The 16,866-nt window shown below is 40.0% G+C and overlaps 2 protein-coding genes across 6 annotated transcripts in view; one reads left to right on the top strand and one right to left on the bottom strand.

The window, feature by feature from the left end:
* The first annotated feature begins 6,699 nt into the window (after window positions 1-6,699).
* Window positions 6,700-9,452, top strand: SEC61G (SEC61 translocon subunit gamma). 2 transcript variants are annotated; one of them, XM_021531488.3, is made up of 4 exons: window positions 6,700-6,813; window positions 7,496-7,595; window positions 8,468-8,570; window positions 9,347-9,452. In XM_021531488.3, exons 2-4 carry the CDS (start codon window positions 7,502-7,504, stop codon window positions 9,354-9,356), a joined length of 207 nt encoding a protein of 68 aa, XP_021387163.1. In that variant the 5' UTR covers window positions 6,700-6,813; window positions 7,496-7,501; the 3' UTR covers window positions 9,357-9,452. The 2 variants fall into 2 exon arrangements, with proteins under 2 accessions (XP_021387163.1, XP_031359788.1); XM_031503928.2 differs by lacking the exon at window positions 6,700-6,813 and having other exon boundaries at window positions 7,478-7,595.
* Window positions 9,453-10,264: 812 nt separating this feature from the next.
* Window positions 10,265-16,866, bottom strand: part of TPK1 (thiamin pyrophosphokinase 1) — a 300,425-nt gene continuing 293,823 nt past the window's right edge. For all 4 annotated transcript variants that reach the window (XM_077786372.1, XM_021531484.3, XM_021531487.3 and 1 more), the window contains one exon: window positions 10,265-11,021. In XM_077786372.1, the coding sequence (XP_077642498.1) occupies window positions 10,903-11,021 (119 nt within the window). In that variant the 3' untranslated portion in view covers window positions 10,265-10,902. The remainder of the gene's footprint in view (window positions 11,022-16,866) is intronic.

Below are 16,866 nucleotides of genomic sequence, written 5' to 3' on the forward strand. Positions count from 1 at the left end.
AACAATTTCCAATTGTTCTGTCCACATATGATTTACTACATAGCAGGCCATAATGTATACTTTCTCTTTTGCACAATTACCCACCAAAGCAGGCTGTTCTGTTCTTTGGGAGGGGGACAGAGTTTCTGCAGTTCCTTCTTTATGCATATTTCTCAGTTTCTGCAGTTCTTTCTCACAGCTCTTGCTATGCAATCTTCAGCAATTCAAGCATACTGTTCACGTAGTTTAACTCATTCTGCTCTGCAACAGAGGGTCATAAGTGAGTTGGGACTGAGCAGTTACAAGCCTGCTCTGCTTGTGCCTGGTGTGGGTAAAAGTGTAAAGAAACTATTTGTAGGCTCCTTAGCCAAGAAAAATCTCTCAGGTGATGTTTATCATCAACACTATTACATAACATACAATTACTATTTTACAATGTTAGGTTCCTACAGGTTTATTTTCATGCAAGAAGAGTGAAATATTAAACCCAAAAGAATTCCAAAGATGAGGACAAAAATGCCTTTTTCATGGCTTGACTCAGCATTAGGTTCTAATCAGGATTACAGTTCTTGGAGGCCCACAGTAGGCATCTTTACTCCAGCTGCATAAATTCAGGATAATGAAAATATATTATTTATATTTATGAAATACATATGAGATCAAGTTCTCTGTCAGGAAAAGTGCTGTATCTACTGCTGTTGACTTGAAAATTGTAATATTACAAATGCCAGTACCAAACAGCTGGCAGGTGCTTTACAATTTAATTTATATATATATATATAAATCATTCAGATTATGTACCATGAATTTGCTAGAAGATAAAAAAATTCAGTAAATAGCATTACCAGGATAGCAGTGTGTCCACACATTGAAATAGATAAAAGGTTCAAATTTGAGATATCATTTGGAGAAGACTATTTAATACTTGAGTAATTTAGCTAACAATTTAAAAAAGGTGCTAATTAAACTATGCCTGAGGCTGTCATCTGCTGCCAAAATTGCAGAGATGATGCCATTGACATGTTTCCACTTTGTTATTATCCAAGCACTTGGACTGGTTCAGGCAAACAGACACAAACTTCCCATGATGTTAGCAGGACTCACTTTTAAAACTTCCTATATCTGATTATTGCAACCTTTTGGACTGTTCTGCAATACTAAATCCATTATTAAATGGAAGTGACACCTGGGTAATAAAGCTAGCAGAAAGTGCTAGATTTTCAAGTATTTATTTTTTAAACCAACACCACCTTTCAGGATTCTATCTTTTCAGCAATAATGGAAGTAATTGATTTTTATCCTTTTACCTCTCAAGAAAAAGACAGCATTCTGGCCCACACTCTCAGCCAGCTGGGATCCTGGACCTCAGTGGGCAGAACATGTAATGAAACAGCTTTTGTACCAAAATGCACATAATGATAGTGGGACTGGGGTCCAGCTCAGCCAACCCAAATCATGGGTCATGATCCTATTACATGGAATGGAACAGACATCCTGAGCCACTAATGGAGTAGGAGGAGTGTTGGAACATCACAGAAGGGACAGGTTTAGTTTACTCCATGTCCCAAAAAGGAGCATGCTTCACAAACTAAGTGCAGATTTGCCAAAACAAAGTAAAACAAGACTTTATTATGAAAAATCATCTTAAGGTTAAAAGTATTCCCAGTTTTAATTTACCTTCCTTTCCTTTTTAATCTGAAGTGCTAATTAGTATTTCCACAACCACTACTAGCCTTTTCTAAACAAGGATTCAGGATTTATTTGTTAATATACACAGAAATCTTCATGTGGAAATTACAAAGTAAGGAACAAGGCCTGTATAATCAGCTGCTATTTATTAGAGCAAGATAAAACAAACCTTTACCAGCAAGCACTGCATCAGAGAAACTAGTAAGCATTTGATTTTTCTTTATCTCTCTGTCCTGAACAGCTGATGGAGAAATTATTATTCTTCTGTTAACTTCCCTGTATTTCTTTTGCTAGAGAGAAACCTTCAGACATTTTTTTGGTCTGACATATCATTTAGCAATGTCATTTTAGTATACCAAGCTTGTTTCTTTCCTATTTTGTCTATCATTATACAAGCACAAATCTCCCAAGTGCTCTCTTTCAAATAAAATGAAACACAGGCTTTTCCAAAAAGGTCATCTTTAAAATTATATACAATAAATTCAATACTGGCAAAAATCTTTTGTTTTAACAGCATTTCTCCCTCATCCCACATTTCATCTCCATTGAATATTAAGAAGCACAAATCAAAAGATGAGGCTTGTTGGCTGCTTCAGACTAGAGACATTTCCTTTCACAACCACAGCATTAAAGTCTGATCTAGTGGCATCTCTATAGTTATTGAGGCTAAACCCCAAGACATGGACCACAAGCATGCCATCATTTCCTCCTGACCCCCAAATCTGAGCTATCATTTTCTTCTTAACATTAATTTCCCATTTATGTTCTTCCCCTGCATCTATACAGATACTGAAGAGGGAAATAATCTTTCTTCCTATCATAAATCATGCAGATGAGCTTATCAAGTCCAAACAGAGTCTCTGGATTGTTTAGGCGAATGAAAAGCTAAAATTAATTTTTAAATGTCAGAAGCACATCAATATTCCAATGGCTTTTCAAGATATAAATTAATCAAACACATTTATGATAATGTAGAATTAAAAAAAATTAAAGGTCCCATATATCTTTGCAATTTCTGAAGACTGAATTTTATAGTTATTAAGTTATCCAACAACACTGACTGTCAAAGAACACAGCATTAGCATGACTTTGGTCAACGGGGCTACTATGCTGCTGCCTCTGAAAATCTGAGAAGGCAGCTCCCTGCAGCACTGTTCAACAAGGATGCCCCTTAACCTTTCCCACAACATCACCTTGCTTTCTCCTCTCTTTCTTCCTTCTCTACATTATTCCCTTGTTCGGGCTGTAAATCTCTGCTTCTGGGTGGCCTTTGTTCTCTGCTGCTTTCTGACCCAGAGCATGATCAGATGCCCACTGGCTGCAGTGAGCAACCTTCCTTGTATACATAAGTCCACAAGTCGCCACCTTCCCAGTTTTCTTAGTTTTTTTATTTGCTTTTGCTGTCCCTCTGGATAACCATTTGCCCTTTAAATTCATAAAGGAAAGTCAGATTGTCCCCAAATGCTACTCCTGCTCACAGTGCATCCCTCCCAAAAAATCGCCCTGGGGAAGAAGCCAGTGTTTTGCCTTGCCTCCCCCAGTTCAAATGCCTTATGGCCTGCCACAAGGCAGGCTTAAGAGATCCTGGGCACAGCACTGGCTGTGCCTCCTGCCCACCCACTCATCCCTCTGGCTTTTCCTACAGGGGAGCAGCTCAGTTCCTGCTGTCTGTCATGGGATAAGTTGGGATGGGAAGGAGATAGCTCAGCAAGGCTTCATATTCCAAAGTACCACTTTTTGTGCAGCCACAGGAAACCTGCCAAGACTGCTACAAGTACTTTCTTCTAGCACGTGAGGAGCAATCCTTCAAACAAGAGAACCAGACTGGCAGGTCTCTCCACTCTGAGATGCAGAGAGTGGAGTGCTGCCCTTGCCATCGAGCTGCTGCTGAGGCCAGGCAGCACCGGCCTCATGGGAACCTGGGCTGGAGCAGTCAGGGAAAGGAAAATGGGGAACAGAGAGCCTTGGAGACCTGTTCAGACAGACCTACTGCTCTGTCCTTCCCACAACCATTTGGCATCACACACATGCCATCTCACCCTACAGAGGCTGAGATGCTTCTCATACTGAAGTCTGTGTCTTTTCTCCTCAGCTGATCCCAAAACTATGTTTGCTGCAGCTGCGGCAGCTCTCTGGCTCCTGCCATCCCACCATGTTCTGCAGGCTGCAGTGAGATCTGTGCAGTGGCAGGCAGGCAGTATGGAATGGGAAAGGCTAAAGAGGAGGCTGATCACACTGTCCATGTGTAAGTGTCCAGATCCAGGGGGATGGATGTCATACAACACTCTAATGTGCCAATAATTAAAAGCAGATATTTATCTTGCATGTCCTCAAAAAGACAAGAACAAACTACAAACCAAAATGTGCAAATATGCAAAGTGAAACTGTCATCAAAAGAAGTCTCTCATCCTTGTAGCATACAGAGGATGAAAACCTTCTTCCCTCCCCTCCCTCCAAATGTGGCTTCAGTTTATGCAATATTCAGAAGCAAATCTGCGCTAGCACATACTGCATAGGATAACAATGGTCTTTTTTACTGTTGAGGGAATGGTTATGTACTGCTTAGATGTTGCCATAAAAGCAGACTTGAAACACTGCCATAAAATTCACCTGTGCAAGCACACCATTTTCTTTCCCAACCCTGCAAGAACCATAAAGTAGTAGAAACAAAACACCCGAGTAGCAGTCTAGTTTTCAATGAAAACAAATTGCACATGCTGAGGAGATGTAAACCTTTCCCTATCTTCTGTAAGTGCAGATGGCTCTTTGTAAATATATATAGAACAGGAACATATTGTTCCTGTTCGTTGTTTGTTAGTTGTTCCTAAAATGAGGACTGAGTCTAAGTAACCACGTATTAGTTCAAGGACACTAAAAACGCCATAAATGCTGGAAAATCCTGTGAGGAGAACAGAAAATGCTTTCTATGCACAAACCAGAACTCTAGCTCTCTCCTAAGCTGCTGAAGTCCAAACTTGCAAGCTGGCGGGCAAAGACAAGAGCTTATAATGGCAGGGTGAAGGAAGCTGAGACAGGACAATGGATACCTTCTGCCACACTCTAGAGAACCCATAGTACAAACTTATGCTGAAGCCACACTGTTAAGACATGCAAGATGTACTATATTTGTCCAGAACATTTCTCCCCAGGAAAAACAACTTAAAATAGAGAATTTTGGGGGAACAAAGCTCTATTTCAACAAATGCTTTTTAAAACAAAAATCTAATCCAACCAGAAATCTGTGTCATGAATTGTTTCATACACATCTACTTTTTTCAGCATAATTTTTTACCCAGTCAGTGCCTTTTGGTTACATCCACTGTGCGGATGGTTCACAGCAAGGCTCCGCATACAGCACAGCTGGAAATGTGAGTTTCCTCTGTTGATGAAGTCTCTGGCTGTGGTACTGAAGGGAAAAAACCCAAATAAGACAAAGCTTACCAAAATTCCTCTACATATGGAATCTCATACAAAGGTTCAATTTACTCTGCCCTATCACACATTGTGTGGGAATTAATGGAAGTAGTTAATGGAAGTAATTACTTCAATTAATCAGGCCCTTTGCTGCTTTCCTTAGGGATCTTCCTCTCCTCTTCCTTCCATCCGGGCAGACTGCAGACTGGCATCAGAAACAAGAGCCAAATTATACACATATCTGCTCTGGGAGGCCTCACTGACACTAATCTTTCTGTGCTGGTGTGCCAAAGGAAGAGGTCCAGCAGAATTTGGCCACCAAAATTACAGCCCCATCTGAGAAACAGCAGCAGGAATTTTCATTCAAAACAAAATCCAACCCAAAGGCAGACTTTTGGAGAAAACTTGTGGAGGACCTCAAGCCAATAACCCTCCAATGCCAACTAGAGAGCTCATCTCTGAAGGAGGTCAGTAATACTGAGGGGCCTGCCCTGTGGCCAGAGACAAAGAAGGTGGCTGCCAAAAAATCTGTGGAATGACTACCAATTCCATACTGTGATGTGATGGTACTGTACCTGTAATGAAGGCTGTCAGCAAAAATTTAAGCCCAGAAAATATTTTGTGCACACTTAGATGCAACAGGGAGTTGAGATCAGCAAAGCACTTGCTAAACTGGCTGCAGAGGCCCCACAGTCTGATGAATAATTAATAAGCTTTGGAGATGTAATATAAACTCAAAGGTGGAGTCAATGAGGAACAGAGCTCTAGAGAAAAAATCAATAACATCAAAAGCAAAGTAAGGATAAAAACAGTAAATCCATTTTCTCTTTGTTCTTCCTTTATCTGTTACAAGATGAAGCAGCAGGGAAGTGCTCCCTTTAGGCAGTGCCAGCCCCATTTCCCCCTCATGCAAGGAGTGTCCTACACCTGCGCTGCTGAAATGTACGGAGCTTTCCCACCTTTGAGCACTTGGCTACACAAGAAAAATCCTGTGTTTTCAAAGGTGATGAACTCCCTTAGTTCACAATAGCTACAGCATTCATCAAAACCAAGTTTTACACTGGGGTGTTTTTTATTTTTTTTTGAGTTTTTTGGTATGTGTGTTTTTGTTTTTTCCCCCATCTTTTCACCGAAGAGCATTTGTTACAGGCATATTCAGAGAATCAATTAGACAGGAAAAGACCTGAGTTCATTGAGTCCAACCTATGCCCTAACACCACCTTGACAACTATTCCATGGCACCGAGTGCCCCGTCCAGTCTTTCCTTAAACACCTCCAGGGACAGTGACTCCACCACTTCCCTGGGGAGCCCGTTCCAATATCTCATCACCCTTTCTATGAGGAAATTCCTCCTAATGTCCAACCTAAACCTCCCGTGGCACAGCCTGGGACTACGCCCTCTCATCCTTGTCCCTGTCTGCCTGGGAGAACAGTGACCCCATCTTCCCCTTATTTCCCGCGGGGACGCTCTGGCATCGCAGGGCTCCAAGGGCACGGGAACAAGCGCGCCGCCCGAGCCCGCCGAGGCGCTGCCAGGGCGGACCGGCGCTCAGGGCAGCGCCCACCCCCGCCGGCGAGACGGGAGGAGCGGCGGGCCCGGAAACCGGAAAGGGAAAAAAAAATCCCGAGTGAAACCCCGCCCTCAAACCCTTCCATTTCCACCCAAAAGGCGCCCGCCCGCGGTGACGCCCTGCCCTCCGCGTCTCGGTGCGACGTGTCCCTCGGCCGGCGGTGAGCGCGGCCCGGCGGGATCGGGATCGGGGGTCCCGGCCCTGGGAGGCGGGGATCGGGGATCGGGCAGCGGGGATTGCGATGGGGAATTGCCGGGGCTGCGGCAGGCAGCGGGAGCTCGGCCGGAGCGGGGGGGAAGGGGGACGAGAGGGGCCGGGATCGCCCCAGGAGGCTGCTCCGGGCGGTCCCTATGGATTGGTGGGAGCACATCCCTGCGGTGCGTGTCCTGCGGGCGGTGGCAGTGCCGGCACACGGCTGCTGGGAGAATATGGCTGGGACACAGCGTTCTCTCTGTGCTCACCAGCCCCAGCCTTTGGTGTGGGGGTCTCCCCCAACTTTTGTCTGTTTAGACGCCTTTGGTGGTGTTCTCAAAAACACGGCCTAGGACATGAGCTGAACACCAAAGTGTGACGGAGCCGTTTTCCTCTTCTGGGCTGAAAGGCACATTTTTCCATATTTTTTTCTTTTGCAGTCAGAAATAGGCCCTCATGTTTATTTATTGAAGCACTGTCTTAATTTCCTGCAAAGTGGAAATATCTTAGGTTGGAATATGACACTTTAGGTAATCCTTTAGGTAAACCTTTAACAAATTTTGTCGGTAACTGCTACTAATGCAATTAAAAATATCTGGTTTTCAGTATATATGTGGAACCATTAATGCTAAATGTGTATGTCTTTGCAGGCAATCATGGATCAGGTAATGCAATTTGTGGAACCCAGCCGTCAGTTTGTAAAAGATTCCATACGACTTGTTAAGAGATGCACCAAGCCTGACAGGAAAGGTAAAGCACACAATAAACCAGAACACAACCCTTTTTTCATCTTGTATCTTAGCATGTGTCTTTCCATATGTCACTTCTGTTGATTTGTTTCCTATGGATGTTTCTCAGCTGAGATTGAAACTTGAGCTTTAGTTGTCTGAATGTCAGTGTGTTTAAGGTTCTGGCTATAATAAACACATGTATGTAGGTGTGTAAATGGTACTAAAATTCACTTTAGGAGAGAGGTTAAGTAGCTGAAATTCAGTGCTCCACAGTTGTCAGTCATTGCCTGATTGGGACAGGAACAATTTTGTCACTGGGAGTATAGAGAGGCCCTGGAGAGAAGCTGTAACTAAAACCAGAATACAACTGGTCCTCTGAAAGTTACAGTGCTTTATTCACGTGCTCAGAGTGAACAGGTCTATGACTTAAGTTTGCTGTTGAGATCCGTAAGGAACTTCATTCCTTGTCAGATTTGCAGGTTTCTGAATATTTATCCCAAGTATTCGATTTTAGTGGGGTCTTACGGTGCTGTCCTCCTGTGACTGACATAACTACAAATTTTCCATTTTTGATGCTGTATTAGAGATTACTTTCAGGGCTTGTAGAGATGTAAAGGAAACATGATGGGATAGATGTTGTATGAATTGACATTGTGGATATTTATGATTCTGCTTATTTAAAAAAGATTGTGACTGGCGATTCTTTGTAGAAATTCACATCTTCTCTCTGAAAATCTCTTCTGTCTTCTAAAAAAGTGGATTTGTCTCTCGGCATCTGTGCAGACTTTGAAGTGTTAACATGGTCTGTAAAGAGAGATGTCTGGTCACTGCAGTGCACATCTGTGTGCCATACATGAGACATCCTGACAAGTTTTTTCTGGTTTTTTGCAGAGTTCCAGAAGATTGCCATGGCAACAGCAATAGGCTTTGCGATAATGGGATTTATTGGTTTCTTTGTCAAATTGATCCATATCCCAATCAACAATATAATTGTGTAAGTGAATATGGCCTTCAGTTTCACTAAATTTTTACCTGTTCAGTTTCAAACAGAGGACATTAGTGAACCCTACTCATGTTGCTTTAGTGTCTGTGCAAAGGACTTTATGAACAGTGTTAATGAACTTTATGTTAATTCAGCATGCTGTAAAGCATTAGATCAATAATTCTTCAGGTTTTTTTCTGAGTATTCTTCTTCAAAACCGAACATCAGATATTTTGATTTTCAGTTCCTCATTGTATGTTTGACCATAGAACATTTACCTTGTTTGGATCTTATACGCTCTTAATATTTCCAGTTTATAGTTTGGGTATCCAAAGTAAATGGATGGATAGTAAGGTAAAGAAAACTGAGTGGGTATGCTGTAGGATGACAAGGCACAGAACAAAGTTGGTCTTGTTTAATTTACTGAGTGCTAGATACATTTGAAACATTGTTTTATGTGTTAACTGCATCCTTTTGGAATGAGTGAAAAATTTGAACTTCCAAGTTGACTGGCACCATGGTACTGACATACTGACAGTACCAATTCTCCAGAGCTAATATGATCCCCTCTCCATCACTGGAGAAGATTAAAGACCATTCTGTGTCCACAAAATGTGACTTCCTTATACCTGTAAGAGTGGTTATCTAGGCAAGGAGGGTTTGAAAATGGGAGATAAGCTGTAGTGGTTGTCCTAACAAGGCATTGGTGGGAGGATAAGTGAGACTTTAGGTGGGATCACTTGATCACACTTCATTAGTTGAAATTGATTACTTTGTTCTCTCAACAGAGGTGGCTGAATATTCATCATGAAGAAGGCAGTTGTGACACCTGCTGCAATGATTTCACAGCTTTAATTTGTTTGATATTAAACAAGCTCAGTTTGCATTTTCAAACATTATTGTCATCTTATTACTTTTTTAAAGTGTATGTGAGCATACGTGTCTACAGGCTTGCTTTTTTTTCGGTAATAGTAGGTTGTGTGCTTTTGTTACTTCTTTTAACAATAATAGAATCATTCAGGTGGGAAGGAAGCTTGGAAGATCGCTAGTCCCATGTCCTGCTTGAAGCTGGGTCAGTGTTGCATTCTAATGAGGTTGTCTAAGATTTTCTCCAGTCAAATACTGAAAGTTTCTATGGGGAACAGCTGTATGACCTCTCTTCATGAGCTGTTTACAAAGCAGTAAATTAAGCTTTGTAACAGCATTGTTCCAGCAAAAGCAGACTGCAAGAAAACAGCCTTTCTATATCCTTTGAAGCGGTGGTGTAAAAGTGTGTGGGAATTCCTGTCACTATTTTCTGGAATCTCCATAATTATCACAAAACCCTTTCTTGCATTTGGAAGTCATGCTAGGTTATAGTATGTACTTGACATAAAAAAACCCCTTGTGTCAAACAAAGAAATTGCATTGCCAGTCCTTATTCTGATGACATAATTAAAAAACCCAAACATAATTGATTACTGAGCTATACCATTTGAGGATAATTTAAGTGTCAGAGACACTAAGCAGTCCTTCAGCAAATCCACAACTTGCTCACACTGTTGGATGGGATATACACCAATTTTGGATCCTGTTCTGTACATAGAATCATATTGGCCCCTGCATGTTGACCTGGAAGTTTCCATTATTTTAAATGATTGCATATTTTGATTTTAAGAACTAAACATGCAAAAACTCTGGTAGATGCAATGCTCTTCCTCCTCAGATTGAGATAAAAGACATTTAATTCACTTCAAAAATCTTACTGTAAGCATTTGGTATTTGCAGAAGGTACAATGGTACTTCTGTTACAGACTTTAAAAGCACTTAATACTGGGACACCTGATACACCAACTTGCTCCCTAAGTAGTAAAGTTCAATTATTATTCTTGAGAAATCTTCACCAGCACCTACATATGTTACAAACCAGGACAGAAAAATGAGGTTAGTTAATCTTGGTGCTATCACCTTGGCATACAGTTACACTATGTGCAACTTGGTACTATATTTCCTTTTGGCATGAGGGGAAAAATAGTTAACTATTGGAATAAAATACTTTGTAAAAGTAGCCTGAACTAACCAGATAAGCAGCAGCAGTTTCTTTACATTCATTTTGATTTGTGGTTGTACTGAATGGCTGCTCATGCATCTTCTGATGAAGTAGTGTGATTTACCAGAATGAAGTATGCTATTACTGCAAGTAATTTTTATTCAATCTCAAGTGACTTTTATATTTGACTTTTTTATATTCAATACAGAAAATCAGTGCTTGCTTATATCTTGTAGCAGCTTTACTGTCTTAATTCAGTGAAATTTTGTAGTAATTTGAGTTGTGTCAGATCAGAAATGGCATCTGTAGCTGAGCTTATCTCTTGATAGCCATTGTCCACAGCAAGGGTTTGTCCGTCTCAATGGTCACAATCCCGGAGCTGTCATAGGTGTTGGAAGTACTGACGAGTGTTCCAAACTTCAGCACCTGGTTAGCTGTGAAAGGTAAGGAAGAGACAGTGGCTCACTAAAACAATACAATGACATCAGTGCATTTGATTTGAATGACCACTGCTCCCACAAAGAACAAAAAAGAGCTCAATAAATTCAACCCTGACAAACATTACCTAGTTAGAAAGCTTGTATGAGATTTTTCAATGACCTGAAGAGGCAATAAATTAATCCCCAAATTAACAGTTTGAGTTTACAGCAGGTTATTACAAAAGCAGCGTGTCAGATAATCCTCAGAGTTTCAAATCTGAAAATTTGTATTTCATTAGAATCAGTTCAAGTACTAGTGCTAGAAAAGGTATATAAAGTAAAACAAAGAGAATCTTAATGTAGTTCCAAACTTGGGATTTGCTTTAGCTCAGCAACAAGCCTATAATCTTTTAAAACATGAACAATTCTAGAACAAAGACCAGTCGTTAAAAGTGATATTTAACAACTTTGAATTAAAGTACTTGCATCTTCTATTGCGTGTGAGGTAGTTGTTTGTGTATATCAGAAACCAAGTGGCATTACTCTAACAAATAGCAAACCATGGAGTTTAAGTTCTGCCATTCATTTCTTCCCTTTTTGTGATAGCATTGTTTGCATATTGCAAACACACCAACTTCCTCCAAGGCACTCTAGAACTGCTCAGTTCCGTGGTAGTCCTTGCTCACAGAAAGGTTCAGAGTAAGAACTCTAATACTGACCTCTGCTTTAGCTTGTAAAACAAGCCAAATGAGATCTCTTTCCTACTGGCACCTCAGAAAAACATTTCCGTGGAGGATACAACAAGAGCTGCAGCTAGGAGGATTGTTCTAGAAGATCAAGTCTGTGTGACCTATCACAATTGCCAAATTGTGCATTGATACCGAAGTAAAAATCCTCTGGATTTGATATTAAGTGACCTAATGCAGAGGACGATCTCCCTGTGGTCACAAGGAGTGTGAAACAACTTAGTAAGCTCTATTTTGTGATTTGCATAGGAGACACATTTTCCAGTGTTGGATATGAATGCTGGCTATAGTAAAACTTGGGTGTAGTGTTTTACTACAGTGCATACACTGCTTGCCCCTTGCTAGAAGCTGCACAGGAGGAACTGATCTTGCCAGGCTCTATGGCTTTAAGAGGAAGGACATTTGGACAGAAGCCAGGACATGTAGCTCAGTGTCTCTTCTGCCAAATCTGTGCTTGCTGCCACTTATTCCTGCCCCTACACTTGTTACTAGCTTGAAGTGAACTGAAGAGGAGGTTTCAGCTGCTAACTGAATTTGTTGGCATGAGAGTAACACCCAAGTTTTACTACTGCAAATGGAAGAGTCCTGCCATTTGAAATCCAGGAGCTGGGATCATAACTGTAACAGTGAAGAAATCCAGCAGAAAGAAAAGACCCCAGTACTACTGTACTGTATCAAAAATAAAGGTGCTAGATTCTGTCAGGATGCTTTTGGACACACAGTGGTACCAGGCAGGCTCCTAGACAAATACCAGGATGAATGAGTTTTCATGTTTGCCTTTGGAAGATACAGCAGAGGCCACAGGGGCTGTCTTACCAGAAAACACAGATTTCACTGTTTGCAGGTAAAGAAGTCATTTAATGCTAAGGTAATGTGGGTAGAATTCCCTGAGTGAAAATACTCCCAAAATATTGTACTATGTGCTGTGGTCAACCTATTAGTGTTTCCAGTCAGTTTTAAGTAGGAAAGAAGTTTAAATACTTTAAAACATTTGCTGACACATCTTTTAGATACTATATATTGAAACTTGAAGGGGGTGGGGAGGAAGAACTTTTTAGATGAACTGCTGTGTAAACCCACTCATTTAGTATCATTTATTGCTTCTTGCTCAAGACTCAGAATAATACTTAATGTTTCACAGCTTTGCATATAAAATAATGGCTCTGCAGAAGGCAAGAATTAGCAACAACATGGCAGCTTAATGAAACAAAATCTAAAGCTGTATTTCTTAGTGCATAAAATCTAGGGAAAATGAGAGCCTTTTTTTTCACTTTCAATAGAAAATTCTAGCCCACTAGATGGAGCCTTTAATCTTTACCATGTTTTCTGCTGGGCAAGGATCACAGTGTGAAATATTGAAATGAAAAAATGCAAAAACTGTGAAACAGTACTGCTGATTCACGTGGCTCAAATGGACCAATTCCAAGCACTTGCTTTCACAATTAGCCAACATTTCAACTGACATAATTAAAAATGCATGTTTTCCATTCAATAAATGAACAGTAATTAATGTAAAAACCTAGGTTTGAGCCAGTAAAGGAAATAAGAGGATGTGCAAACCTACTGCTGCTTGGCAAACTTCCTGCTGTGTCATGCATTCTGATGGAAGTTTACAAGGTCAAAGAAGTGGTAAGTTTTATCAGTTCACATCTGATCCATTCCCTTTTTAGAAAATGAATTTCAGTGTTATTGTTAAGTCCTACCAAGAACTTATGTCTTGGGGAAAAAATCCCAACCTATCACAATGCCCATTTTCACCTCTGAGATTACTTTTCAAAATAGAGATTCTGAAGAAATCCACATTTTTAATTTTTTTTTTTTTTTACTATTTAATATTTATAGTTTTGCTATCATTTGGTACCAAATCCAATTTAATACAGGATTCCACACAGCGATTAAAAAAAAACCAAAATCTCAAAAACTCTGGAAATTCTATAATTTTTTATTAAAGGAATATTATTTTGGATCACTGAAAGCTTTCTTTTTGACCAATAGAGTAGCCTCTTTAAAGACTTGATTTAGATAAACCCGTAAGTGATTAACTGAAATACCCTAAGCATTAGAAATTTTGTTTAGTGCTTTGATTCCAATCAAACTGAGTTTACTGATAATGGATTGTTGATGAGGAAAATACCCAGCTCCTTCTCTGTAGCTATACTATTTTTTTATTACTCTCCATCTATCAAGTCAGCAAGGACTTCAATGCTAAAAGCAAATACTGTTCCTGCCTTTTTTGGAGGGGGAGGAAAAAACCCCATCAATATCCCTCCCCACCCAATGAAATCTATCATGAGACAGTTTTTTATGATGTGCCTTATGCTCTTAGCGGTAACAAATTTCTGTCTGATGGATTGCAGCATACCACCTATTCAGACCTAAACATGGGCATGGAGAGGACTGACTTTGATGGGGTAGTGGAGGAATGCTTCTCTAGCAGATTTGTTTTGTTTAGATGGTGTTTCAATCTCCCAGGGTTTGAGAATGTTGGACATAATTTAAGAGAAGAAAACGGAGGGCATGTAGGTGAGCTTCCCAAAGGAGCATAATCACAACGATCATTACTTATTAGACATCTGTTTTGCTGACCAAATTACATGACATAAGAGATCTCAGTAATCACAAGACTGGCAATTTCCACTCTTACTCTGATAATTTAAAAAAAGTACACAAAATCTGCAGATGCTATATGAAAAATATTAATCTCAGAGGTAAAATTCTGAAAATTCATAAATCTTACAGATGCAAGAGCAATATTTGAAAATGTTAACAGAACTCATCCTATAGGTAATTAAGTTACAGAAATAATCAAAAACCCCAAACCTAAAAGTTTATTTAAAAATCTTATCCTATTTATACTTCTACCACAGAAGGGAGTTATTTTTGAGTGGCTGCTACTGAAAATCAGTTATTTTTGAGTGGTACATAAGCCTTGCTTGCAATCCTTGTGCTGCTTGCTTTCTGCCTGGAAACAGAAATAGTGTGGCCTAGTTAAACTAGATTGGAGGTCATCATGTCAAGTGCAGCAAAAACACTCTCAGTATCAGGTAAGTCCTCTTAATGAATGCATTCATGATCTAATAGACTTATAATTTCTATGTTCCATTGTACTATTTAGGACACTTAAAGTTCAGTCCAGAGAAGACAGCTTATCTATCCAAAAAAATATATCAATCAGTGTTTCATGTGCATCTTAAAAGCTGCACTTAAGCAGTGCTTGAGGGAGGCACATTCAGAGAAAAACTTCATGCTAAACTTGTCACATGGCAAAACCAAATCGTGTCAGGGTCTCACTACTGTCACCACAAATGGCTAAGGACCAAAGACTGTCATGTTAAGCATGACCCACATAGTCACTGTGATACTTATGCTATATTGCCTTTTCTCAACTATGTCTCAATTAGTTCCTGAAATATGTAAAGTCACACCTTGCTGGTTTCCACCACTGAAAATAGAAACAAGGAAAGGAATACAAGCAGATTGCCACTGCTGGCATGAATGTGGGGAATATTAAAATAATTAATTATTAATTAAAAGCTGTATTATAGTGAATGTAATCCTCTTCCCCCTAGATAAATGTTGCATCAAAATGATAGAAAATTAAGATCAATAAGCTGAAACACAAGCTGAAGTGAAATATTGAATCACCACTTGCTATCCTATTACAGTTTATCTGGAGAGGATTTCCCTGAAGGTCTGTTAGGAGCAAAAATCTGCATTTAAATGGAGATGCATTAGTAATGCATGAGCTAGTACTTTGCAGGTCACCCTGTGTCTGTAGAACAGCAGCATTAATTTTGCTATTTACAAATAAAAATCCCAAGTAGATTGTAGACTGATCTTCCTTTCATTCCTCCTAGGTTTACACTGTAGTTAGGCTGACTTCACTGGAGTTAATCTTGATTTACACTGATGGATACAAAGGAAAAATTGTGTGCTTGATCTCTGTGCAGTGGGAACTGCAAAACTGGAAGTTGCAAATAACAGTAATTTACAATAAAACATGAACTATTTTCAATAGTGGTACAACAGAAGTACCATAAATGCTTGCTGAGTCTGCTGGGAGGGGCTGACTAGCCTGGTAGTCAGATTCCCTCAGAGGCAAAAGGAGTTTTCAATAAGCAGAAACTACATTGGGCATTTTTTATAACTGTTGTAACTTTGGGTGCCTGCTTTTGTGGCACAGAACAATGGTTTTATAATCTCAATGCTTTCATACAAGAGACTTATGAAAGCGTTGAGAGGATATGGGAGGAAGAGGGGCCAGGCAGGGCCAGGTGGCTTTTCCACTGGTTCAGGTGCTGGCAAAGACTCTTGACCTGGGCTCTGCAGCACAGGCTGCCTGGCCTCACATTGGGGGGAATTTAGGAGGTTGAAACAAAAGCTTAAAGACTGTCAAAGCTTCAAAATTTCATTTAAAAAGAGAAAAAAATATATTAACAGAACTGTGTGTTCTACCCTGGATAGAAACCACCCATTTTGAGAGAGCCTTCAGAAATGCAAATGAATGTCAGAAGTTTTCAAATTTATTTCCAGCACACTTTTTTTTTTTCCACATATTTTTTTCCAGCTTTGTAGTAATGGTGGTACTGCAAGAATAGCTCAAATTCTTCCTGTCACATCACCTGCTTGGTGGCAATTTAAAATGATTAGCTGATAAAAATGATGGTAAGAAAGACTGCTTTCTACACTAAGGTCTCTGCTGCAACTACTGCTACACCTGGATCAACAATCATTAACTGTATGGGGTTTCTACACCTATTAGCAGTATTTCAGCACTAACAAAAAGACATGCTTCTGTGTTTGTTCAAAATCACATTAGCATCTTAACTTAATAAAAGGGGCCTGAAAAGCTGGACAAGGTGACTCTACATACTGTTTTCAGTAGTGCCTTTCAGGTCTAAGTGTTATGATAAAGTTGTAACAGGAGTGATCTAGCAAAACCATAAAGTAAATCAGAGAAATAGCTCTCTGGAAGACTGTTTCACTATGCTAAAGGGAAAGCCAGGCTACAAAGTGATTTTTAGAATTGAGTTTAGCCAGTAAGAAGTAGGGTGTTTACTTAATTTTTGATGCTTTCCACTAAGTTTGTATGTTTCTCAAACTGCTAACAACTC

This window comes from Lonchura striata, chromosome 1 (assembly GCF_046129695.1).
Source record: "Lonchura striata isolate bLonStr1 chromosome 1, bLonStr1.mat, whole genome shotgun sequence".
In the NCBI taxonomy this organism is placed as follows: domain Eukaryota; kingdom Metazoa; phylum Chordata; class Aves; order Passeriformes; family Estrildidae; genus Lonchura; species Lonchura striata.

Excerpts from the sequence above, each read along its gene's own strand:
- SEC61G (XM_031503928.2), top strand. The coding sequence starts at position 7,478 with ATGTGTATGTCTTTGCAGGCAATCATGGATCAGGTAATGCAATTTGTG. Across the intron at positions 7,596-8,467 it reads CACCAAGCCTGACAGGAAAG|AGTTCCAGAAGATTGCCATG; the intron begins GTAAAGCACACA and ends GGTTTTTTGCAG.